Source organism: Haliaeetus albicilla, chromosome 20 (assembly GCF_947461875.1).
Source record: "Haliaeetus albicilla chromosome 20, bHalAlb1.1, whole genome shotgun sequence".
Classification (NCBI taxonomy): domain Eukaryota; kingdom Metazoa; phylum Chordata; class Aves; order Accipitriformes; family Accipitridae; genus Haliaeetus; species Haliaeetus albicilla.
This window is the reverse complement of record NC_091502.1, coordinates 21141439-21168093: the sequence shown is the minus strand read 5'-3', so window position 1 is coordinate 21168093 and position 26655 is coordinate 21141439. Positions and strand designations below refer to the sequence as shown.

The 26655-nt window shown below is 38.0% G+C and overlaps 1 protein-coding gene across 25 annotated transcripts in view; it reads left to right on the top strand.

The window, feature by feature from the left end:
- The window catches only part of DLG2 (discs large MAGUK scaffold protein 2), a 1018165-nt gene that overhangs the window by 430621 nt on the left and 560889 nt on the right, over positions 1–26655 (top strand). For all 25 annotated transcript variants that reach the window (XM_069808461.1, XM_069808468.1, XM_069808464.1 and 22 more), the window contains one exon: positions 25702–25863. In XM_069808461.1, the coding sequence (XP_069664562.1) occupies positions 25702–25863 (162 nt within the window). The remainder of the gene's footprint in view (positions 1–25701; positions 25864–26655) is intronic.

Below are 26655 nucleotides of genomic sequence, written 5' to 3'. Positions count from 1 at the left end.
GCATATGATATGAAGGGATGTGAAAGCACTGAGTAAAACACAGTTTACTTGTAGACTTTTTTTTCCCAAAGACATCTTTTTGCTGAAATGAAAAAAAAAAAAAAATCAAATTATCGTCTGACTTTTCTATTACTACCAATTTTTTTTTATATACTCTTCTAGTCTTGATACAATGGTAATGATGTAGGAAGGCTTCCAGTCCTAGTCCAATTATTTCACCCATAAATTATTCTCCTTTATAACATCTCTAGTCTTCCTAATTCCATAGCAAATGGTCTTTATATACTCGTCACACCTGAATTTCATGAGTCAGTGCTTTGGCAGATCAAGTGTGTGTGGTGAACCAGAACTAATGTAGTAGCTTCAAGTTATGACTTTCAAGGTCACAAATGCATAACATGAAAAACATTCTTGAGTTTTCTGTCATTGAATCAGTAAGAAATCTATACTCATCATCGCTATTACCCTTCCATTTCCTTCTTAAGTCATAAATGTTAATTTTAGCTTCCTAAACCCTTGAAAATAAATTAAATAAAACACAGTTACTGTTAAATAGGGCCAGTTTCTGCACCTAATCCTGCACCTCAAAGCTAGTGGAAAGTTTAGGATGTTTACTGAGAGCAACAGTTTAAAGATTATAACCAGCAAAAAATGTTTACATACTGTAGGGCCATGAAAAAAATGAAAAAAATTAAATTTAAAGTATTTAATACATAAAATACAAGTTTTTTTCCTTTTTTGTGGTCATCTTCATGATCATATAATGCAAAATAAACTGTGACCCAATCCAGGGTGAAGTGTCTATGCATTAAGGTCATAACTGGTTTAGAAATTATGAATAAATGTCTACAAATCACACTTTGCTTTTGCTGCAATGAAGATTAAGGATAAAATGCCAATGCTGAAAGGCTTCCATTCCATGAAAATGCTTATGGTCTTGGATCACAGAATCGACCAATATTAATAAAAACATATTTTATTTTAACTTTAAAAAATCTTAAGAATTTGATAAATATATGCAAAAATTAGATACATACTAACATGTTTTACAAAACCTCTTACTCTTTAATGATAGCATGAAATGTGGTTTTGCTAAACAAGAAATATTTGAAAGATTGAGGTAAGCTTCTTTGTTTCAATTACATGTAGAGTTTAACGGATCTTAAAAATGATCCATATATTTTATAAATAGTTATGGCTAGCTGTAGCTTTGACCATGAACAATGACTTATTTTTCATAAGATCCACATCCATGTACAGCTTTAAACTGTTACAATCCATATGACAGATACAACTGTTGCAATCTATTTATGGCAAAAGAAAAAAACGTTACCTGCCACTGTTAGATATTTTTATTTCATGAGCAATACTTCCAGAAATAATTTTAGAAGGAAAAATAAAAATATTACATTTTTATATTGTATTAAATTGTCTTAATACGACATTGCATTCAGAACCCTGAATATATAGTCTGTTACATAGATTAAAAAAAAGGGGGAACAGGAGGAGGAGGAGCGTGGAAGATGTTTTTTACCCTGCTTGAAGTAGTGAGCACAACAGAATTGTGACTAACACAGGAGTATTATCCCGTTCCTGCACACAGTAAGGCCAACCCTGCCTTCCTCAATGCTTCCAAGCTCACTAGAGCCAATAGCTATTTGTTAACCTGTGATGACAGATGGGTGTAAGGGTGGTAAACAACAGAGAACCCAATTTCAGCACCAAGAAGTAAATGGAAGCCGTGGGAGAGACAGTGTAAGCAATTCCCCACAATACTGCTTATACTGTCTGCTAAGTACTGGAAAAAAGAAGACTGCTTCAGTATGTGACAATAGCTTCAGGAGGTTGGGATATCCATGGGAGTTATTAAAATAGGTTATAATAGGTTTTGAGGTCATTGCCTGTTCCGGGGACTCCACTGTGCTAGTGTAAACATTCACAGTGAAAAGTGATCAAATTCTGAAAGTTATAGTCACAGGACACGAAGCTCATAGCTGTACAGAGGGTTAAAAAAATGTGTCTAAAACATGAGAAGGTCCCGCTGCAAGGTGTGACAATTGTCACACCCTGTACCTGCCCGACCCAGCTGCAATCTGCTGGGTGTTTCCATCTGACCGATGGTCATTTTTCATCTTAAAATATGAGGGCAGTCATGTTTTGCAGGGGAAGTGCCTAAAACTCAAGCAGATAGGAAATCCCTACATATTTTGTAAAATGTAACAAGGGATTTGAATTCTTCAGCTCTAGAAACCTTCCAACAGACTTTGAAGGCAAACCCCATCCCCAAAGATACTATATTGCTAAGAGATCCTGCTCACCCTAAGTGGAAACAAATAATTAGAAAAGTGGTAGGAAAAAACACATTTAAGATAATATCGTGTTCTTAAGCACTATGCACTTTATTATTTACCCATTTAATAGATTCTAAGTTATTACCTGGTGAACTGAAAGTATTTAATGTATGCATATTAATACACATGGATGTCAGGAAAATAAAAGTCTTGGATACATTTAAGTACTTGATGTATTAAAAACAGCTTGCACTGGTAAGAGGACAGACTACAAGATCTGCGAGGTCTTCCTCATCAGCAATTTCCAGTTATTATTCGATATAACTTTAAAACAACGCGATATATCACAATAGATTAGGGGTGAAATTCCTCCTTTAATTGCTGGCTGTTGTTAACCAGTGTCAAATGCACATACCGTGTTTAATTTCCTTTTAATTGCTTGCCTGTGAAAACAGTGACTACCTAACAGAAACAAGTTGGCACTGCAGAAAAACTGAGTGAAGAAACGCTGTATAAATTAGGGTTGTTGCGGTACCTGTTAGCATGATGTCAGCATGTATTGCAACATTTCTGATAGATTTTGGCTTTCTGAACTTTTCAGATGAAGGGAAAACTTCAAACTAGTAGAACTTCTTCCATCCTCAGGCACACAAATATTTGTTAGAAATCTTTGTCTCTAGGAAGGGAAAAAAATACCAAATCGTCTCATACATACGAGTCCAATGCTGGCTGCATAGGGTATGAAAATTTGTGTTACTGAGGTTCAAATTCATGAATCAAAATTTGCCCTGTACTCCCACGGGTTCATGACAACCGTCCACACATACATACGCTGATAGAGGGACTTGCATGTGAATTACTCATTAAAGTAATAACACAGTGGCTCCAAAATGTCTTTGCAGTGTTGCTTAAGCCCCCAAATTAAGGAAACATTTGCCTAAATACAATAGACTTTTGTAAGTTGGCTTGGCCCCTAGAAAAGAAAGAATTGTCACTAATCTGGGATCTCTTTTGTGTAACTAATATATTTGTAGAAAAATACAGAGCCTTGGGAAATTCTTGACGGTTTCCTCCCCATCCATATGACACGCAGGGTATTACAAAAACATACTGCTGAGGCTCCCAGCATCACATGACAGCAGAAAACACTGTCATAATTATCTTTGCAACATAATGCATTCTGATTACCTATGTACTGCAATTATATAAAATAACAGAGCTGTTAATGTGCTATCACTGAGTCACAGAAATCATGTGAATAATTTATGTGGAATAAAGTAGAAAAGGGCCTTCTTTTAATTAAAGGTAAACTCTAGAACATTCTCAGAGAGTAACTCCAAAGATTAAAAAATACATTGGTGATTCCTTCTTTCACCTAATTTTTGAATATACACGTAACTATGGCTTTTACCTTTTTCTTAGGGGCTACTGAAAAGTGGCTCTTGCCTTTCTCTCTTTAAAGAAAATCATGTATGTGGCTTTTTATATAACGTAAAACTGTTTGTTTCAGTTTGCTGGATTATGTGTTTTTATTATGACAGAACTACACGTAGGCTAGTTTGCAATTGATCCTAAATTTTACAGGAATTAGTTGAATGTCTTACCAGCCTCCTTCATTCAAGTAAACCATTGGACAAATTGATTTTCCTCCTGTGAGGGACAAATCTGTTGTGCTAGAAGTGCACTGGTTTTTTGTCCATCACCTCTGCCTTAGGAGTTTAAGCTGTTTTCTCATTGTACCAGATCCAGATCAATAAAGGCTTTGAAGATAAGGACCAAGTTGTTGAGACGCTTGTCTGTAGGGAGTAGTGTTGAATAATTGCAATGTGTTCCCAAAGCTTTCATTATCTGAATCCAGGTGTATCCAGGTACAGCTTTTACAAGACATTTCTGAAGACTAATGTTTTTAAGCCCGTCAAGTGCATTTCTCAAGTATCATTACTGAAAAGGCAAAAAAGGTACTTTATGTACCTCTGCCCCCCCATTTTAGCACTTCAATACAGCCAGTATGGTAGTGCTATTTGCTCTTTGCTTACAATTCAAGGGCCCAGTCTTTCAAACTAGATGCGAAGTCTGGATGAAAGCCCAAAGAAATGAAAGTCCTTCCACTGACTTGAATAGATTTTAGGTCATTTCAAAAGTGCTTGATATTCTTTTGATTTGAAAGAAGAATAGTACAGCCAGCAGTACATCATTATAAAAATTAGGTCCCAGGTTTACTAATGATCATAGGCTAAGTTAAAATGATCAGATTTACTAGAGTTTAGAAAACTAGCATATTAAGAACAAGTAACTTTTTCTTGCAAATGACAATGCAAATGTAAGTATGTGTTTCTAAATGTTGTATCAATGCTGAACAGCAAAACCTTTGTTATTCAAATACAGTCTGTCTTAGATCTGGATGACTATTCCCTTTTCTTTTTAAATGTAATTTCATTGAGACTAGAGCATTTCTTAAGAACATACCCATTCTAATTACCTTTTCCCTCAGGACATGATCACATTAATTTTTTACCTTAGTTTCTTATTGTGATTTACATAGTTCTACTAACATTTTTAATGCATTCATGTATTTTCTATTTAACAGTTTGTATTCTAATATTTCAGTATTGCAAAACATGCTTCTGGGTAATTTTTTTCAAACTTTATTCAGTGAAAACTCTTAATTTCCTTCTTTCCTTCCATTCTGAAATGCAGAGTAATGTGTAGAGAATTTCTAACTCTAAGCATTGAGAATCGTCTGTCAAATCCAGAGAAAAAATAAAATAACTAAAAAGAATTAGTTCATCCTCTGAGCATTTTAAATTCACATTCTGAAGCTGACCTCACAATAATAAAAGGAATAACATTTTTTTTTTATTAGTGAATACTGATACTTATAAAGTGGCACTGTAGGCATGTGAGTAAAGCTTTCATTGCCACTTTGAGAAAACAGCCCTCTTTTTTAACTTGCTTCTGCCTTGTCGGTGAACATGGGCCACTTACTTTACTATATGGTTATTTTGCCTCACAAAATAGGCTTATAGAACTGACCTCTTAAATTAAGTCCTTTTAGCTAGATTAGTGAAAAGACTACGTAAGAGGTTTAAAAATATTTGAATCTATTTTATTATTTAAATCATTAATTCAGATTTTATTACTAGTAACCTGAATCCCTTAGCCATGTTTTCAGTAACAGCACCAAACTTCATAGGAGCTGTCGGAACTGGGTTCACCCTGCAGTAACTGTTAGTCTGAGGCTGAATAATTAGACCTACAATAGTTCATAGGAATTTCACCAAAATCACAACCAAAGGCTGTCACCCACTGTGGTTTTGGCTGGGATAGAGTTAATTCTCTTTATAGTAGCTGGTATAGTGTTATGTCTTGGATTCAGTATGAGAAGAATGTTGATAACACACTGATAGTTTTAGTTGTTGCTAAGAGTGTTTAGACTAAGCCAAGGATTTTTCATCTTCTCATGCCCAGCCAACAAAAAGGCTGGAGGGGCACAAGAAGTTGGGAGGGGACACAGCCAGGACAGCTGACCCAAACTGGCCAAAGGGGTATTCCATATCATGTGACATTATGCCCAGTATATAAACTGGGGGGAGCTGGCCTGGGGGGGGATCGCTGCTTGGGAACTAACTGGGCATCGGTCAGTGAGTGGTGAGCAATTGCATTGTGCATCACTTGTTTTGTATATTCCAATTTTTTTTTAATTATTATTATCATTATTATTTTCTTCCTTTCTGTCCTATTAAACTGTCTTTATCTCAACCCATGAGTTTTACTTTTTTTTCCCAATTCTCTCCTCCATCCCACTGGGTGGGGGGGAAGTGAGTGAGCAGCTTTGTAGTGCTTAGTTGCTGTCTGGGGTTAAACCACAACATCTACTATTGTCTCAGCATTACATTTCTAAACATTGTGGGTGCTCCAGTAGTTAAAACCCACATTACTACTGACAATTTAGGAAATAAAATATCAGGTTTTGTTGAGGTTCTTCAAATAACAGTGAGAAGAGGCTGCTGCCTCAGATTATAAAATTCAGTTGTTTGCAGATGTTTTCCAGAATGGCTTTTATGTCCATAAGAAAGCTCATAGGCAGTTTAATGCTGCCTGTACCTTGCAGATTTGTCTGTGAGAAACAAAAAAAATTGGAGTGTGCTCTTTACTTTGCAGGAAATATATTAGGAACCCTTCACAGACAACAAAGCTTCTGAGAGCTTCCAGGTTTGCATTAAAACTGTTAAACCCACCTTTGCCACCATAAAGGGTTACTAAGTTGGGTGAAATATATGCATTTGCTCCCAGTTAAAAATCTCCTTGCACAGCTAGTATGGTGTATACCAGCCTTTGTGTAAATGAGAATCAGGTTCAAGTTAATGAAAACTTTGCTGTCAGTGTCTTTCTTTTTTCCTCCTTTCTTTTAACATACATTTAATAAGTTAAGACCATTAGGTTTCACCTGCTGAGAATTGATTTCAGGCCAATAACATCCAGAAAATAAATTAGCTTTTTGAAAACTCATGAGTGAAACCTAGTTCAAACAATCCTTCCTTCCACATAACACATTTATATGCGGTTGAAATACATTGTTTTCACAGAGTTGATAATAGCTTTTGAAATTAGAAGCCGATTGCAGTCCTACAGGAGGCAGCAAATAGTTGGTTATTTATACACCATTTTTAAGAACAATCTTGGGAATGTCCAGCAACACAATTTTCCATCATTAGCCCTGCGGCTGCCTTGTGGAAAACATCTGCTTCCCACCTACACATATCTAAGACTTCTACTAAGATCCCAGTGGCATGCTCGAGTGCCAAATTCATACTGTTAGCTTTTCAGATCTTGAAACAACCAGTAGATGTTTTCTAGTCACTTTGTGCTTACAGGGGAGTGCAGCAAGATGGCAAAACTTGTGGTCTGTAGGAGCAAGAACATCACACCAAGGACAAAAGTAGCTGCTCGTAATGCTCAGTGAGATCCCTGCCTGCACGCACCACCTCCCAGGAGAACTTCCTCCTCCCCATAGTTAGCATGTCTTAGCAATCCCATTTGACTGTGCAAAATGCTCCTTCATCCTCCCTGTTTCTCTGTTTTTACCAATTCCACAGGTCTTTGCGGTCCTAAAATGTTATGACCCATGACCGCAAGTGAATTTTTATGGCCCCTCTCTGCACACAGATTTCCTTTGAAATAAGGAAAGTGATGTACAAAAAGTTGTGCTGCCTATTTCTTTAAGTCTTCTTTTACCTAGTGATTTTTAATAATGAAGCTATGTTTTCTGTTGCCTATAGCAAAATATTAGGTATTACCATGAAAACTATTTCATTGTGGAGTTGAATTATTTCTTTAGGCTTTAAATACAGTTTCTTAGAGTCCTTTTTTTTACAATTTTTATTTTAAGTAAACTGCAACCCACCCGTGTTCCCTTTACTAATAATGTCCTTGTTCTCATTCTAAATTGCAGCGTAGTGCCGGTGATTATATCCCCAGTAAGACTCTTGTCAAACTCAAGTGTAAATAGACCTTGAAGAAAAGGAAATGCATTGACCAGAACTTAAAATGTCAGCTTCACTTTGTGTGCAGATGGTGATGGATTTTCTTTTTAATATTACCTTGCCAGTTCCCTGCTGGATAAACTACAAAGTTGTGTAGTGGATGGATTCCGTTTTGCATGCAAAGATGCTATTCTGTTGTATCTACTGGTGTAGACAGGCCTGCCATTAAAAAAACTAAAATTTCAAGAACTTTTCATCATAGTACCTCCAATTTATTTCATTGTTTTCTTTTACCTCCTTAAAAAAGAGTGTGACTACATTCGTATTTTCAACAGCTTGGGTCTGAATCACATGCATGACATTAGGGTTTTGACTACTAGAGGCCTTATTTCTCTCCTCCCATGAGCCTGAGTGGAGAATTTTCTGTGACTGAGCACTGGCGTATGATTTGGAGACTTGGTTTCAAATCTTTGCATTGCCAGGATTGCTAACTTGAGGTGTTAAAACTAGCCTAGAAATGCCTGGCATATGGCTGCAGGCACTTGGCGGGACTTTCTAGGGGCTACAGCTTTGGAGCTTTCCTTTTAATTTCCTGAGTAGAAGCAAGATTTTTCAACCTTCAGAAGATACTGGAAAATAGCTTGCTATCCAGAGATAAAGAGGAGAACTGAAGGATGTTAGAAAACAGTGGAGTCTCGTAGGAATCTTGTTCTGGGACTTGTTGCCTCCAAAAGCTCTACTTTTGGATTGAAGGGTTCTGTTTCTCTTCTCTTTCATATTTTGGAATTTGTTTAGCTTAGGAGATAAATAAAGTAAACATATAGAAAACAAAATCATAAGTGAAACTTAGTTATGGAAAGCAAGTGCCCATATATGCCCCATGCTTGTTCCCAGGTTTGCAACCATCAATGCTCTTGTAAGTATGAGGAAGTGAGATGGAAAATGTGTAAATACTGTTGATTAATCCAGACTGACCCCTAAATAATATCTGTTCTTCCCATACTGGAAAACATAAACAGGTAAGCCAAGATTACAGACAGAAGATGCCAGTTTATAGAAATAATTTCTGTTAAAAAAAGAATTTAATTTGTTGAAGCTGGTTCGCCTGCCAAACAATTTACTTACAGAAAGAAGGGTGCTTATCCTATTGCTGCTTCTGATAGCTACAAGCCTGACAGACCTGTTTGTATATCAGTGTCCCAGAGAAAGTTTTGAATAAATGCCACTGATAATAACAGAAATGTGTAATGGGAAATGCAGGTGTGGATTTAGGCCTGTCACAGATATAAAGTAAAATAGAGGTAAATTATATTTACAGTATCTTATTTCATGTAAAGAAATCTGTTTACAAAATCATGGGAGTTTATACTGTTGGTAATTCTCAACATCACCACCAAACTGATAAGGGAGCTTGTCATTGTGAAATTAAATATTTTTCTTTATGAATATAGTTAGTGCATTTGGTCATTATGACCCCATTCAGCTAGTAGAAATCTTAAACCAGATATTCTGTGCTTTAAGTTTTGCAATAACAGCATTCTTCCTCCTTATAAAGAACACTTTAAATGTCTTAGTGAAACTATTTTTGCTATGACAATGTAGTCTTCTCTCTGCCTAAGAAATTATAAAGCATCAAGAAAGAAAGAAAAATTTCAGCTGACATTCCCAATGACTTTTCATTTCAAATTCAGTAAGATAAATTTACTAACACCTCTTTAAAGCCTTTTTTATGCTGTTTATTACTGATGTCTATACAGGTGTTCCAGTGCAAGCTGAGACTGACAACTTCGCTTACATTCTATAATATTGTGCACATATTTTTGTGTGCACGTACTCTCTAACAACACTTTTGTTGTAAACCTTGTTCTGTATGTCAGAGCCATAGCATTTCCTTAAAAAGAGGGCCTCTCACTCTTGCTAGTTTGGTAATATTATGTACACTGATCATGGACCTCTCTGACCCTGTCCATTTCCATCAACGATCATTTTTTATATCTATCTCCCCACTTCTTACAGTTGACAAAGGCATTTTCAGTAATGCTAGTTTGATTTCCTTCTGTTCTTATGTCTACATACAATGTTGACATGTTTCAATTCTTCAAGCCCTTGCTTTCCTTCTGCAGCTCTCCAGCCTCCTCTGAGTTTGTTACTGCCATTTTACATGTTGACATTCCCAAGGGTTGCAAATTCCTCCATCTAGCCACCAAATCATGAGTTGTTAATGAAAGATTGTATTGAATAAAAGGGACTTGAGTGTTATCTATTTTTTTCATTTCTGAACTCTCTTTGGCCATTCATGTGTTTGTGAAATTTCCCACTTTTTTTTGCTAGCTGTCTGATGATCTTCCCTAACTCTTCAGGTAGTCTGTGCTGCTGGTGCAGAACTCAAAAATGTTCAGCCACCCCTCCCTCCTTTATTTGGTGGGGGGAAGTCTTCCATTCCCCCTCCCTTTCTAGGTCTGCTTCTTCCTAGTGATTTTTGTACCTCTTGGAGTTATCTCAGGCAGTGCTGCAGGGCTGGAGCAGGGCAGAAAGCAGCATAACTCATCCGTGAACTGAAGAGGGTTGAGAGCACAGGAAACCTCCCTCCATTAGCAGTAATCATTCATTCAAATTATGTTGAGCACAAATGGGTATACTTGCTGGACACAGTACTATCTGGAGATTTTCTAATGAACCTCAGGAAATTAAGAACATATTTTCCACAGCAGAAGAAAGTTCTGCATTCAGTGGTTTCTGCGTATCTGGAGGAAAAGATCCGTCATCAATATTCAGCTCGCCACTTGTGTTATTAGTCCTCCGCTAAAATAGCCATTTATACAGGGAGAGGGAACTGTGTTCGCTGAATATTTCATGTTATTTAAATTAATTGTCACTATGATGGCTTTTGCAAAGCCTCTCACATGAAGGGATGAATGCAAACCCTTAACTGTTAAGCCTGTGCCTCTCACCTTAGACTTGTCAAATTTTGTGAAGCGAATTTCACTGAAAGTGATAAGGCTTAAACACCAGAGTGATTCTTAAAACCAGATGTGTGTTCTGAATTTCTCCACTTAATGAGTTGTAGGTGGCTTAACTAACTTAGAAATAATTTAGCCCATCTTTAAAATTCTTTTGAAACTTGGAAATATAAGGGATTGCATAAGAGATCAGAGAAAGGTTCAAGAAACTCTTCAATAGGCAATATTTTTTAGGAAAATCTATGAATTCCCTCATCCTTGAGGGAAAAGCGAGTTTTAACATCATCCCTGAACTCCTGTTTTTTTGTTTTCTTTTGTTTTATTTAGAATTCTCTCTTTGGGACTAAATTGGCAGACAGATGAGGAATGTCTAAAGATAGAAACAAATTCAATTTAAGAGTAGAGACTGTGTGCCCAAATGTTTGCCCATTTTTTTTCAGCTATATTAAAGCTCTAACAAATTATATTGTCATCCCTTCTCGACCTTCAGATCTAATGAAAAGTATTATTCTGTCTTCTAAGCCTTCTTTTCCTATAATTTTAATATACAGAAATCTAAAATAAGTACATTAAAGGGATTTTAGGTGAAAATACTTATAAAACAAGCTCTTGTTTGGGGGCAGAGAATAAAGAGAAAATGAAATTTATGTGAATATGTATATATGTTGGCTATTTATGTGATTTGATGTAACTAAGTTAGTTGAAACTGTTGTGATAAAACGTTTTTCCTTTTCAGAATGTTTCATGGGAATGTATCCACATTCATTAATTGTCTTAAAAATAATGAAAATCACATTTGCAAACAAACAAAATGTCGTATTTCAAATCTTCCTTTTAGTTTTATTTTGCATTATGTGTTAGCTCATAGTATTATTTTAAAAACTGGCACTCCAGTTGAAGTAAAGCAGTTGAGTGATATGTTGATTTTCTTTAGCCTGTTTTTTCAAGGAAACTCCTCATCTGTTTCACTGCGAAAGCAGCTTAAGCATTTTTTTAAATAGTAGAATTTAATGTGAAACCCCTGTGGGTAGTGGTATAAATAAATACAGATATTAGCATTAATTCCACTTGGGATATCTTTTGTTTTTTATCCTTTTCATGGTCTTTGGGGACTTTTCTGACTACATTTTCTAACTGATAACAAGTAATATAAATTCCACATCCTACTGATGAGGACCAAATACTGATTTCTGATATATCCCAGAAAAACAGCAAACATATAAAAATAAACAAGTACATGACAGGATAGAAACATCAGATATAAACTCACTTTAAGTATTCATGGTTTGAGGGAGATGGCTGCCCTTTTTTCTTTGGTTTATTTTAAAATAAATTTAAAGAAGAAACCTGACAATGGCACCTTTTGCAACTTCAGATCTATAGACTACAAAAAAGGGGCTCCACGTTTTTTGTATAGAACTGCAAATATGTGCCATATATGTCTGTTACAAGTCAGTGCTTTCTACATACAAGTACTTCTGAGAAATATGAAGCATTCTGAAGCCAGAACAAGGAACAGAATGGGCCCAGAATACCCAGTTAGCCACTTATGTATAAGACACTAGGTACTATAGCTTGGCAATATATATCTACAAGTGTTCAAATTATTTGACAGGCAAGTCAACTCCGATAGTGTGCAGAGAGTTGTCAGAAGGTACGCAAGGGTGTGGGAAAATACAGACTTCTGACCTATTTCCAGGTGAGTGCTGAACGCTTGCAAATGAGCAGCACTGATGTGCGAAAGTTAGTGAGGTGGGAGGAACTCAAGAACTGCAAATTTTCACGCAATAAGCATAATAACTAAAACACTTCAGAAATTTTGATACAACAGTTGAATGCACTTCACTTTGAAAACATTGTGTCCAACAAAGTACTTCAGAAGCTTTGAGAGTACACTTTGTCCTGTTAATGTTTTGTATTTTGGGAGTCTGATTCATCAAGCTTTTTAAGAGATAAATTTGTACTGAATTTTTTTGTAAATACAGTGAAATAAGAAATGAAGGAAACATTTTTGCAGTGGTTCCATGACACTTTTATTTGTTGGAAAGCTCAAGAAGAGAAAGTGTTATGATCCTATGTTTCTAGCTGTTTCACTATTGAAATAATATTTTAAAAAAAATGAGGACTGTCAGTACAAAAGTGAGATATTATCCTACATTTGTTCAGACAACTAGAGCGCATCTCATAACACTAGTTAATCATCTGTAAAAGAAACTCTTCAAAACATTTCCTGCTGCACCATTTAATCATCATTTTGGTGGTTAAAAAAGTTAATAAGGCCACACTTTTAATAAGCTAATAAAGCCGAGACGTATCTATGAGAACATGGACATATAGGGCCAAAATATCACTGGCGACTGGGATTTGACTAATGCTATGTTCAACGTTGATAATAGTTTGCGTGGTAGCAAGGGAAATTAGATGGCGCAGTCCTTCCCAAGGGAGCTACAGAAGAACCAGCCTAATTTAACACCACCTGGAGATTATCAGCTTTCAAAAATACAGGTGTATGTTCACAACACGTTGTGGCAATTCTCACATAGGCAGTTTTCACTTTGGTTTAGTCACGTAGCAATTAGGACAAAATGCCAAGTCACTATGCTGAAAAATAAACACATCTCCCGGGGGGAGCACACGTCCACTGTTTATCTCAAGGTCTGAGAGCCAGAGGAGCTTCTGGGTGAGGTTGACCAGTGCCAATATCTTGGCTTTTGGGTAGTTAGTGTTGAGCATGTGGCACTATTAAAGGGCAGTCCACCCCTTCCTGAGCAGTAGAGATGAGATGAATCACTCAAAAAGGTGCATTTTCCTTGGTGTGGATAGTCATTCACACAGTTGTGATTAATGTTTGCAGAACTTTGCTCATGCTGAGATGTTTTATAAATAGTAAAATGTTTTTTTTCCCACTCTATACATGATAGTTGGATGTGAATAATGTTATATATATACCCACTGACTTTTAGATCAGTGATCCAACTGCAACAAAGGTCAACAACAAGTTAAAGTCATGCTCGCTTTCTCATTGTCAAGATAAAAATGAGCTGTAGCTCTCAGTTTGGTTCCCAGGGAGCATTTCTTTTCCTCAGCAGAAAATCACAGCTCCAGACTCGATAAATTGTTTTCCTTGTTGGTATTATCAGCTGAGTAGCAGAGGATTGACAGAAAATGCAGAGTGACTTGCCTGCTCTTGTAAAGGTGGTTTATGAAGAGAAAAAGATGTGGTTTTTTACAAAAGAACTTTTATTTGGGGGAGTTTACATTGCTACTTCATCAGAAAACATACAGAGATATAGGTCTTTAGCGATCCACCTAACACTTAGTCAAGTACTAAAAAAGATGGAAAATGAATAATCAAATAGCTCTAAATAGGCTGTATTCCCAGATGGATGTTGTAGATCTGAGGATTTGGCCCACTGCACATATAAAGCTCTGGAAAATATTTATTTATATAATCAATCAATCTGTTTGTTGGGTCAGGACTTAAAAAACCCTCTCTGCCTAATAATAAAACTGCTGTGTCTAGACCAAGCTATTTGCTTGGGTTTGTCTGTGACTTTTGTTTTGGGTATCATTTTATAATCATGTCTTTCATTTCAAAGTTAACAGTGCCTCATGATTGCCTTATGATCTGGGCTGAATCTAATTTTAACCAGGATGGGGTTTGCTTCGTCCTCATTTTCTAATAATTAAGAACAACAGAAAATGTACCATGACATTGTTATTCAACTGACAGTCATTTATGCAGCCTTCCTGAAAACTAGTTGTTAAGACCAAAAGAATTTAGATTTTATTTTCTTTGTGATATTTTATACAAGACATTTACTTCCTTCAGCCGAAAATTTAAAGAAATTGAAAAAATTTGTTACAATATCTAGACTCTTTCAAATAAGGATTCTTAGTGAATGCAGTAGGGATTTAACCTTTTAATTAAGCTAGTGTTATTGCAAAGAAGGATGGCTTTGAACATTGGTAAGGTCAGTCTGCAAGAAAGAAATTTGTTTTTACTTCAGAGATAGCTTTACTAACTTCTAAAGCATTCAACCTTCCCCTTTGTCTTCCCCTGTTTCTGCAACTATAAAAACCACTAAGAAACCTCATCAAGAAGAAAGGAGCAAAATACCATAGAATTCAGCACAAAGGTGAGACACAACAGTTGTACCCAACAGAAGAGTCAGGTGATAATTTTCAAAAGCAATAAAGTTTGGGGCATCCAGGCTAAGACATGTAGAATCTTGATTTTCAAGCAAATGCAATGGACTGGTAGTAAATTTCCATCTAAATCATTGTCTGCTGCCCAGAGAATCTTCTATGTAATATAATATAAATTTGAATTTTTATAGCATTTTTCAGCTCTAAAGAACTTTTCAGATATTACTAACCTTGCCAGATATACACTATAATGAGATACAAATCAAGTGCCTGATCATTTAGGCATGGACTGTAGCTTATGTTTGCAGAGACTGAGAGCCCAGCTGGCTTATTTAAAATGTGAGTGCTCAGATCACTTAAAAATAAAAAATATGCCTATTTTTCCAACATGACTATGGAAGGAGATCCCAAAATAACAATAGCCCCAACAGAGAATCATTGTCTCCATCCAGCAGAGTAATTACTGGCTGATTTTCACATTTAGGTTCAAATGTGAAAAAGGCTTATCTGTCCAAATAAGATAAAGGCAAATTTTAGGTGCCTAGGTCTAAAAACAGTTCTAAAGATAGTAGAAATCTGTGCATATATCCCATTGTTTCCTGCAATTTTGCTAGCTACCTGCAGTTCTATTCACCATGACCCACTCATTGCCTTGGTTTGGGCTAAGCCCTATGGGTCCTGAAAAACTAAGTAAGGCTGTGCTGACAGGCTTGCTTGACCCTTCAGAAAATGCAGGTGTAATCCCTTCGTTAGTTTATTTTTAAATAGAAGAAATGGCGATGATGATAAGCTGTTCCCTCTTCATTTCACGTGAGGTATGGCCCAAGGAGTGGTGGATTCACTCGCCCTGTGGGCTCAAAGGATGCAGTTTGATGGGATACTCTTTTCCTGCCCAGCTCCTGACCTAGGAGTAGTTTTACCTTGATGTGTTGCCATCAGATCAGTGAGCTGAAGGAGCTTCCCTTGGAATTATAAGCTCCTTAGATCAGGAACTAGGCTGATTGTGGAGAGGTGAAAAAGCGGAAATATTGATTTTGGCGATAGCCTCAGTAAAGCAAATAATCCCTTGTTCATACAATAGCTTCGTGTTTCTCTGTATTCTGTTTATAATGACAGCTACTTTGCTCACTTGCGCCATAACCAGGGCTTTATTAAAGTCTGTGGGAGGCAGATTATTTTGCCACAATTTTGCTGTACTGAAAGGCTGTAGAAGGATTAAGACCCAAAAATCCAAAGCTGCTTTTTCAGTAAGTTCCCTGCTTTAGAAATATTGATCTCGACTCTTACAGGTGTCAAGCACATGCAAATTCACCTGACACAAATGTGTTTTGCTGGCCTATTGCACACCTTGTAAAAACTTACTAAATCCATCTTTTTGTTAGTAAAAATTCATAGCTTTTAAAAGAGGGTACTGATAAAAATAGTAGATATTTGAGCCTTGAAATAACTTTTCCAGCACCAACAAAAATTGGTTTGGTACAAAAAGAATGTTATCTTCAGAGCTAATGGTGTGGGTTCATCAGAGTGACAACAGCAAGATTATTTTTCAAGTTAATGCACACAGAACATTTGTATTTTTATTTAAGAAGAGCCAGTTTTCCACAAACACTGAAAAATTCAGTACTTATCTCTATACCTTCTTCACAGTAGAAGAAGCAGGAATGCTATTAAAGTTTATGAGGTTTTTTTATGTGTGTATACATTGTGTTCAAAAAACAGTTAAGGGATGGCAGGGTTATAAAGTTAACCACTCAGATGTAGGAAATGCAAGAATTAAGATGGTCTAAGCAATTTTATTGCAGGCCCTCTGTGGCCATATATTGTAAAGTAGTATTATAATATAACTCAAATATATTTTTAATTACACAGTTATTTTTGTTTTCACAGGTTCTCTGCTTCTTTTAGTCATATGGAGTGGTACTTCATATGGCATTTTACATTCAACATATGTCTCCATGCATTTTTTAACGCATGCTCTTCAAACTGTACGCCATTTACAGAATTATTTTTCATTGATTTTCCTGTTATACTGAGCCTGATCACAGTATCCAAGTATCTCATAAACATTAATGAATTTATTTTCACAATATCCCCATGTGATTAGAACTTTTACTCATTTAACAAAACAATTAAGATCAAATGAGTCCACTATTTTCTGTGCCCAGTTTGCAATATCAAGAATGAAATTCGTATCATTCAAAATGCTTAAATCCTAAGTTGTCTTCAGTCCAAGTTAGGAAAAAAGGAGAGAAAAAATGCTTTCAGTGAGCAGTTCTTTGATAAATATACATAGAATATTGTGATGTTCCACTTATTAGCAAGGGAACGTGGTTGACCTGCTTATACCAGAAGTTTACGTTTTAGGTGGCCAGTCAGCTGATACCAATTCTACCTTAGACTGACTTCTTGGAGGGCACAGGATTCCATTGTGTTTTTTTCTGCACAAAGCCCAACTCCCCCTATTTTCAGCTGAAGGTGATGATGCTCGACACTTCTGCAAAAAGTGGCCATCTCTGTCTACCAAGACCTTTCAAAGTGAGGAATATCTCAGTTCTACACCTGTAGAAAGTTAGCTTTTGTGAAATAACTAGCGTTGCATGAGATTTCTGTGGCAAAAGCAAGAATAGAAACAGTTATCTACAATAGCATTTGCCTTTCTTAGCCCGAGATCATGCTTTTGCCTCATATAGCCTTTGTCCAGAATTCTCCAATTTCTATAAGAAATTGTACTGGAATCCCACAGACACACAGTTCCTGTGTCCTTCAATATGCAATTAATTCCCAAAGGACTGTCCTGTCTGCACAGTGAATGTGGTAGGGTTCGTGAGGAAATCATACTTCCTTGGCTGTTGAACATTATTCTCTGTGCATTTATCTTTCTTTTAACCTATGAATTGAGTCTTAATTTAAGAAAAGCAGAGTCTAGTTTTCCTCGTAGATTTCATTTAGACCTGGGACTACAGAAAAACAAGGGTATCAGTGAGAACACTTATATTCAAGTCTGGGAAATAGGAACGTGTGAGCAGTGCAAGGGTCAAATTTTAAAATTACTCTCCCACAGCCCTAGCTGGAAAGTCTACACAACCTAACATGGGGCAAGGCCACCACCTTCACAGCCACAGGCCTCTGCCATGTAATTTCTGGGAGCAGCTATTGCTATGCAAGCTAACCCTGGAGGGAGGTAAGACAAATGCTTTCCCTAGGGGGTTCACAACTATTTTCGAGCACCAGAGCAGCACGGGTGCTAGAGTTCTCTGTCTTTTCTGTTCTTACCACCTGAGCTTTGGTCTTTATCCCCTTTTGCTCTAGTCCCTGTTTTGATGATTTTTCTATTCCTTCCCATTTCTAAAGAAATCTCAAGTCAGCCTTCCCTGGATTTGCCATTCCATGTTATAGAACCCTTGGCTTATTTTAGCATTGACATGTAAAGCTCCCTGCATTGGATTATGTATGTATCCAAGAGAGGAAAGGACTCAGGGTAATATTTTCATGTATCTTTTTCTTATCGGTAATGCTGCCTCAAGTAATTACTCTGCTTCTCCTTGACTTTTCCTTCCTGCTCCTGTGTTGCCTCCTCCACTAGAGCTGACGCACCTATTTGTGAGGGTGGGAGCTCCATAAGTGCATAACTTAGGTTCAGACAAACCTGTAAAAAAACCTAATCTTGATCTGTAACTGATAAGTACAAGTAAAGGAGCAGGATGGAGGACCAGGGCTGCATGGGACAGATGCAGGAGGTGGAGAGCCACCCATGCCTAGCGCTGCTATCAGGAAAAACTATACCTGGAGGCTGCATGAGATACTTGGGCATAGGATGAACTCATGGGCATCGTGGGAAAGGCTACAGAGCTAGACACTATACCCAGAGGCCATCCCTCCCTAGAGACCCCCTTCAGTGGGACATTTCAGGGAAGCATAATTAACAGTGGAATTAGCATGCTCTCCCTGCATCCCTTCAATCTGCGGGCTCTCCACAGTGACCCCCGGCAGGTGCTAACAGCCAGGCCGTGTCCCGGATTAGAACTATGAAACTGGGCAGGCTTGAGGGGCCAAAAAGCCCACCACAACTACATCTACTCAAGACCCCTGAGGGCTAAGAAACAGAGTTAGGGGACAACCTTGGTTATCCTCTGGAGTAACTCAGTAGGTGCTATCCTATTGACTGATGCTCAGAAGGGCATTGGGAAATAATATAATGAAAATACATACTTAAAGCGTGAAATCAGTACATAGATACATGCAAAACTAAGCAATACAAATCGCTAATATTTTTTAGTTTTTATAGTTAGATAACTGTGAAGAAGTCACTAGCAGTGTGCACTAGGAAGAGAAGTCCTATTTTTTTTGGTATAAATTCAACTAAGTAGGGCACCCAAATATGAAGACTGGGGAGAGGGTTTCAGCTGCAAAACACAAATGGCCTGCTGTGTCATGTGCTGAGCAAAGCTGGACTAAATTAAAATTGGTATTTTTGGTACAGAAAACATATGAGGGCCAAGCCATTTGTTCTGTGATTTTTGTTTCTTTCTCTGTTATCATTTGTTTCAGGCAATAATAATATATTATTTATTTCTTACATTACATGATTACTTCGTAATCTTCTGCTATAAAACCGGGGTGTTTGTTTTGCCATGCTGCATTCCCACCGCAGGCTTATTGGCAGGGAAACTGAGACACGGCGACTGGCAGCATTTGCCAGCTCTGTCTCTCCAAATGCTCAGTAGTAACCTCAGCACAGCCGCCCCGTGCCAGAAGCTGTTCTTCAGATCAGGCGAGGAGTGGAAAAGGAGAATTTGTGAGGCTCAGTGCTTTCACGCTGGGGAATTGCAGCAGCAGATTGGAGGGATCAGGGAATGGGAGCAGGGACAGTGCTTCTAGGGATGTGCAGGGTGCTGCAGGGGGAACGGAGGAGCAAAGGAGGCAGCTAACGAGGCATGAAGACTTCTATAGGGGCTGTGGGAATGTAGATATACCAGAAAAAAAATCTTTTGAGGGGAAGAGTTGAAAACTATAAAAAGGAGTATGCAAGTGAAGTTACTGCAGGACAAAGGGATGGAGAGGTGGCTACAGCCTGGTGCTGAGAAATTGTATGGTTTCACCCACGTCTTTCTTTTGCTCCACTTAGATAAACAATCAGTATTAGCTGGACTTTTTTTTTTTTTTTTTTGAAATTACTGATTTTTATAGTCTGCAGCCACATTCACCATTTAATACTAGCATAGCCGCCCTCTTAGAGTGTCTTTTTTTACACTGGTACTTCAAGTTAAAAATCTATTTTAAATTATTGGAAAGCAAGTAGCAACCTCCAGAGGGCTAAACTGATGCTGTTAACAGGTCCAAAATGCGATGCAGCATATGGAGCTGAATACCTCATGGTACAGATTTGCATGCAGGCGGTTTTAATTAGGATTTAGAATTCCTTGAGGAATGCAGCATTCTGGGCTAGTCTCAATTGTGTCAATACATAGTGTTTTTGTTCATGCTAAAGCTTGCAAAAACCAATAGGTTCCTACTTGACTGTAACTTCTGATGCTTATATGAACTGTTAGACTTTTTTCCACCTGCCAGCTTTGTGTATGATCATTACCTATTTATATGTACTTACTATAAAAGATTACCGTCTTTTTTTAAGACTGTTGTACCAGGCCAGTTCAAAATAAAAATCGCTTGAAGTTTTATGACATTGCATAGCTACTTCTTATTTCCTGCAACACTTTGTAGTTTAATGCGAGACTATGCTTTAACTCGATGGTTATTGTGCCATCTTGTGAGCGAAACGTGCAACTACGTCCAGCTAATACAAGAAAGGTACTTTGACTAATGTCCGTTTCAGTTCTTCATCATGGAAAATAAAACTATTTAGAGTTGCAAAAAAACAGATGAGGAGAATGCTGTAAAGCTTATTTTTTCCACTACATTATACTTGCACTTTTAAAAAACCTGGACATATATTCCCTACAATGGGCAAATACCTGCTTATTTCAGTAAACTGAGAGAATAAATCATATATTTGGGGGTTTTACCCTCTTGAAAAAAAAAAAAAGAAACTTCTTGTACTGAATGGAAGAGCTATGCAAGTTCTCGGTATTCAGTGCTGACAGTGGCCCTTCTGTGAAAGAATTTGGTTCTTACAGGAAACCTCTTGTCCTCTAAAAAACACTATGTGGTTCTCAGAGATAGCAGAATATAAATTACACAAAGCACTGCTGCTATTACATCAATGCAGAGAAAAACCTAAATCCTGACCTAGAAGGTCTGCTGTCTCCCGGAACTTTTGTGGGGGGAAAAAAAAACCCAGAATGAACCAACCAACCAAAAAAAAGTAAAAATAAATTGTAACGGCAGTAACCAACCTGCAATCTTATTTTTTAATAATACTAATAAGTATTATTACTATTAAAGCCAGTCTAGTTGCACTAGGTCTTGGGCTTAGAGGAGCAGACTGAAAAAATCTCCTGAGTTCTACCACTGCTTAATTAATTGATTCTCTTTGTGACCTTGAGCAAGTTGTTGTATTTCTGTGCCTAATTTTACACACCTTTACATGATGCACATACTTTTTTTCAGCAGGATGTTATCAGACTTGACTACCACTTGTAAAGCTCTTTGGGCTTCTTAGATGGAAGGTGTTGCTGTGATACAGTGACAAACTTGTTAGAAATCTACTTGATAAGCAAAAGAGCAAGTCATTCACAATAAGTATAATTATTCAATGATTTAAGCTTCTTAATCTACTTCCACACTCTTGGCAAGCAGATTGTGATTTCTTCCATTTTATATAATGAGAAAAGTATTTTTTTCTCTCTTTCCTCTATAGATTGATTGCAAATATTCAGAATTCAAGCTGTGTTGCTCATTTGCAATCAGTTGGATGAGTAACATTATTCCTACTCATGATTGGATGAATGCCCAAGGACTTGTGTGTGCAAATTGTAAAGTTTGTTTTCTCAAGATACTCATCTGTATGACATTGAAATTTGCTGCCTTTGGAGAGCAGTGCCAGTAAAATTCAATACATTGAAGACCACTGAAAAAACTGAGCACAAAAGTGAGACAAAAGTGGCACTAACATTTTTTTAATGGGACTTTGCAGATTAAACTTTTGTCTAAATGGATCAAGTCCATTACGGTTTTAGTTTTTGCCTGTCGCTAAAACTGTGAACAAATCCAGCATATTGAATTCTGGACCTAATATCGTGCCGAAGGCAGGTGACGTTCGACCCGTTCGAAGGTAGCTCCCATGTCAAGGTTGCAGCAGATGACTAGCAGTGGGGCTAATCTGCATGGGAGTTGCAAAGTAGCTCAAATCCTGGGTTGAGGGAAAAGGCAAGTGAGCTAGGGATAAGGAGCAGGTAGCATTAGGACCCAACGGCATACCTTGTCTATCCCCAGATTGCGTTGGGACAACTGGACCTGTAAGAGGTTTTTTTCTCTTGTGGGAAATCTTCTGCAGAAATTCCTTTCCCTGTGGTCTCTAAGTTATGTGAGTTATATGAAGACCCGCAGCTTCTAAGGTGCAGAAGTCTGGCCCCTCCTGAGGAGGACTGTAAAACAGGAATAGCATTCAAGACTTGAAACACTTTGCTCCCTCCTTTCGCAGCCCACCTATTGCAAGCAGAAGTAATTTGTGATGTATCGGTGTGTGGTCCAGCCAAAGAGCCACGTAGGGAAGAACAGGGACATGTGCTTTTGAGTGGCAACTCCAGTAGGACCGCATTCAGCAGCTCAGGGCACAGGTCAATTTGAGTTGATCTAAAATTAAAAGTTCTGTTTGCATTTTCTGCAAAGCAAACCAGTGATAACTACAAAAAATACTGAGGGCTTTTGTAAAAGCCAGTTCTCTCTGGCCCAAAATCAAATGGCAAATTTGTAACCATCTTAATTAACTGACAGTCTGTCAAAGGTAGGTTGTAAGAACATCTGTATTTCCATGCCAATGCAGAAGTGTGGCTATTATAACTTGTATTGTAACTTCCCACTCTTTTTTTACCTTTTTTTTTTCTTGAAAGCTGGCTTTGTTGATATTTAAGGCTTTTGACCATTACCTTCCACTAGATTCATATCTTCAGTCCTGTTTAGCTGACAAATCTTTGGCAAACAGCCTTAAAAATGCTCCTTTAGACTGTACAACGAGAGGAGAAGTGATGCTGTAATAATCTCACATTGTAGAGAGAATGATCTCTTACAGAAACGCATGTTCATATTAAAAATTCACAGCAGCGCACTCCACTCCCCCATTATAGGTAATTACAGAGGATTTTAAATATCTGATGCTAGTTGGCAGCGTACAATACCCTGTCAGCAGCAGGCACTGATTTGTAATTTAATTATCATAAGACATCCACCTGTTCTTTTGTCAAATGAAGAGTAGCATTTCCGTGCAATCACACTTTTCCCTCCAGAAACTCAAATTAACCCTTAGAGAAAACTCTCGTTTCTACAGAATGGGGTAATTTCAAGGACGTTTGCAGGACCCCATCAGGACAGAGTGATGAAGAGGAATGAGGCATTTCTGCAGGAGAGTCTCAATTCTGGTTTGGTATTTTCAGCCTTACCACTGGCTTTTTGCTGTGTCAAGCTCTTTTGGTTCACAGCTGAAAGCATTTCAGTGAAGAGATGCTGTGGGAGGAAAGAAGTATGAAAATCAATGAGTTTGGTGCTAAGAACATGAGCCAAACGCATAACAGGATTGACCCAGAAATGTTCTGGGCTCATACTTTGTGAAGAATGAGAAGGCAGGCCTTGGGGTCGGAGGGAGATAAAGGCAAATGGAAAAGTGGAAATCTGTTCTGTAAACTTCACAGTTTATGAACATGGCTATTATTGAATTTTTTAGGGGAGTGTGAGGTTATTGGATAAAATGATGAATTTTAATTATAAAGCATAGGTTTTCATGGGAAAGTCTACCAGTGGAGATGCATGGAAGTGTCCTGCTTTTTGGGAGCACAGGGCTCAGGGTGAGCCACTTTCCTCTGGGCCTTGGCTCTCATTTATGCAACAGCTACACTGCAGTGCGATGATGGGGAAAGGACTTACTGATGGATGTAAAGAGATGTTCTTTCTTTAATGCCACCTTACACTGCTTCTTGAACTGTAAAGCTGCGTGAATGATCTGGCCAAAGCTTGTTATGGCTTCTGCCACTGCTGTCTTGTCTCTTTGGAAAGCTGTCGCTGGACATTTTAATTTTTGCCATTTCCTGGGGAGATGGGATGACTCTGGTATTCTGCGGTTAGTTCTCCTAATCACGTTTTAGCAAGTGACTCGCTTTAAAGAGGGTGTCTCTGAGTAGTTGTCTTTTTTGAAAGAGTACTCACTGGATTCAAAAAATAATTGATTGCTTGGGGCTTAAATGATCTGTGTGCCAAGCCTTTAATGTGCCATTGGTTGGAGTACCATCTCTTAGACTGATGGCTTCTTGCCCAAATAATACTTGTCTGGTGCCAGTCATTTTATAGATTCATTAATCATGTTATCTGAAAAGTGAATACGTGAAGAGTTGCAGGCATATCCCAGAAAAGAAGATGAGAATAAATCATGTCACGTGTGTATTCTGAAAATACCTGGCAACTGCTGAACCGTTTCCATACATGAGAGTGACGGCAGGAATAAACTGGGATGATTTCCTTTGGAGGGATGAGAAAATGAAGTAACACCCCAGAACTGAGCCGTCGAAGTGAAATGGAGGGCCAGCAGGGAGGCCTGCTTCGCGACGTCCTTGTGAGAGTACCTGAACTTAAGACTTCTTATTTTTCTTATACGGCCATCCAAATACATCTTACTCTTTGATTTTGTCTTGAGGCTTTGATTTTGCTTACTGCAATATTTTAGCATATCCCCGTCCGCTGAAAACGGCATTTACAATGACGCTACCCGCGCCTCCCCTACTGCCACAGACCCGTGCAGCCCCCTTCCCATTCCCGCTCTGCTCTCCTCCTCCCGCTCCCTGCCGTAATGTCGCAACATCCCCCACCGCTGCCTGACACCACGTGAATTCGTTTGGTCGTCTTCTCCTCAAAACACCTCTGTGTATGTGTGCTGGGTACAAAAGGCCAGGCGCTGGCAGCCGGGGGGTTGTAGGCCTCCTCTGTGAGGAGAGGTCAGGCCTGCCCCTGCCAGACACAGCCGGTTCCAGCTGGTTCCACTCAGCTCCAACGGCCCCTCTACAAGACACAGCTGAAGGACAGGTCTGGTAATTTCATTGTGGTTTTAGGGTTATGTTCTTGGTTGTCACAAGCTTTGTATTGGATCTCGGACAAGGTGCTTACCTCCTGTTTCTTACCTCACCTCTCCTCGGAGCAGAGAGTTATAACGCCTCGCACCCTAATTAGTGTTCAGGGTAAGGAGAAAACTTTACTGGAGGGTAATTTTCTGCCTGCCTGCTCGTGGCTCTGTGGAAGCGCATGTGTGCTCTCCAGCATCAAAGTACATGGTGCTAAATGGAAAATGACTCAAATATTTTGTGGAGAAAGGCTATAGAAGGGCAGTTATTCATGTGGGGATGTGAAATGTGAGCTGATGCTACAGTTCAGGTGATCAGTGTGTCTTTTTTTTTTCTGTACCAGCCCTTGACAGTAGTTCATCTCAGATGTCTATCTGATGGTGAAAGTTTTGTGTGTTAGTGTGATATACCACATTTTCTCTCTTTGATGAAGTGTTAAAAAAATAATGATATATTCTCTTTAGAACAGATTAGGAAATCTGAGGGTTGTATTATCCAATGTCTGATACTTTATCTGTTATCCCATATTTACATTCATACATGTGCATTGCCTCCTCAAAGCTTATTTGTTCTTCCTTCCTATCTTTTTTTTCTCTAGAAATATCGTTATCAAGATGAGGACGCTCCACATGATCATACTTTGCCTCGATTAACCCACGAAGTGAGAGGCCCAGAGCTTGTTCATGTGTCAGAGAAGAACTTGTCTCAAATAGAGAATGTCCATGGATATGTCTTACAGTCGCACATTTCTCCTTTGAAGGTAGGATTGATATTCACTGTGGCTTTAGTCCTCAAATACAAGAAAACACATAGCATGAAATGCTTTGGAAACTTATTTTGCTGTACAAACAGACAAGCTGGTTTTCGAAAGGTATCAATGCAGATTGATTGTCATGTGATGGGTTTTTAAGGCTCGCTGTAGTGTAACAGGTGATGATTTAGTTGGCAAAGCTTTCTGTTGAGATGGGAGCTTTTTGCTTTGAGTGAGCTTTTTGCTTGAGCAAAAATCATTCCTGTCAAATGAGCCTGTTTTTCTGTACATATGAGAAAGGAATAATGCAGGTTCATCGTCTCAATATCATGGTGATTTTGGAATGGCACGCTTTTCTTCCTGATTCTCCTTGTTCAGAAATTGAAAAAAAAATACTGTAAATGTAATCATCTGATGGGATCCTAGTTATTGCATCTCTCAAAAAGCTATATCAAAGTCATAAGTTCTGCCTGAAAAGGGAGCTCATTTGCCACTATTCAGATCCTTACTACTCAAGCACTTGCTGTTTTCTCTGGGTTTTGCTGCAATTCAGAGTGATGTAGAGACATCTCTCTGTTAACTAAGGCAACTATTTATAAGATATACAAGGTTTTTCTGTATGTGTGTCTGGTGTCCTCTGATGTATCTTGCTGGGCAAAAAAATATTTATCTTCATGGTGAACCTGTATTTTAACCAAAAAGAAATCCATTCCTGAAAATTACATTTGCTCTTTAATAAGACTGCAATAGTTTGAAGACGTTTCTAAAAGTTCTCTAATGAAAGGAGCATAGATGGAGTGA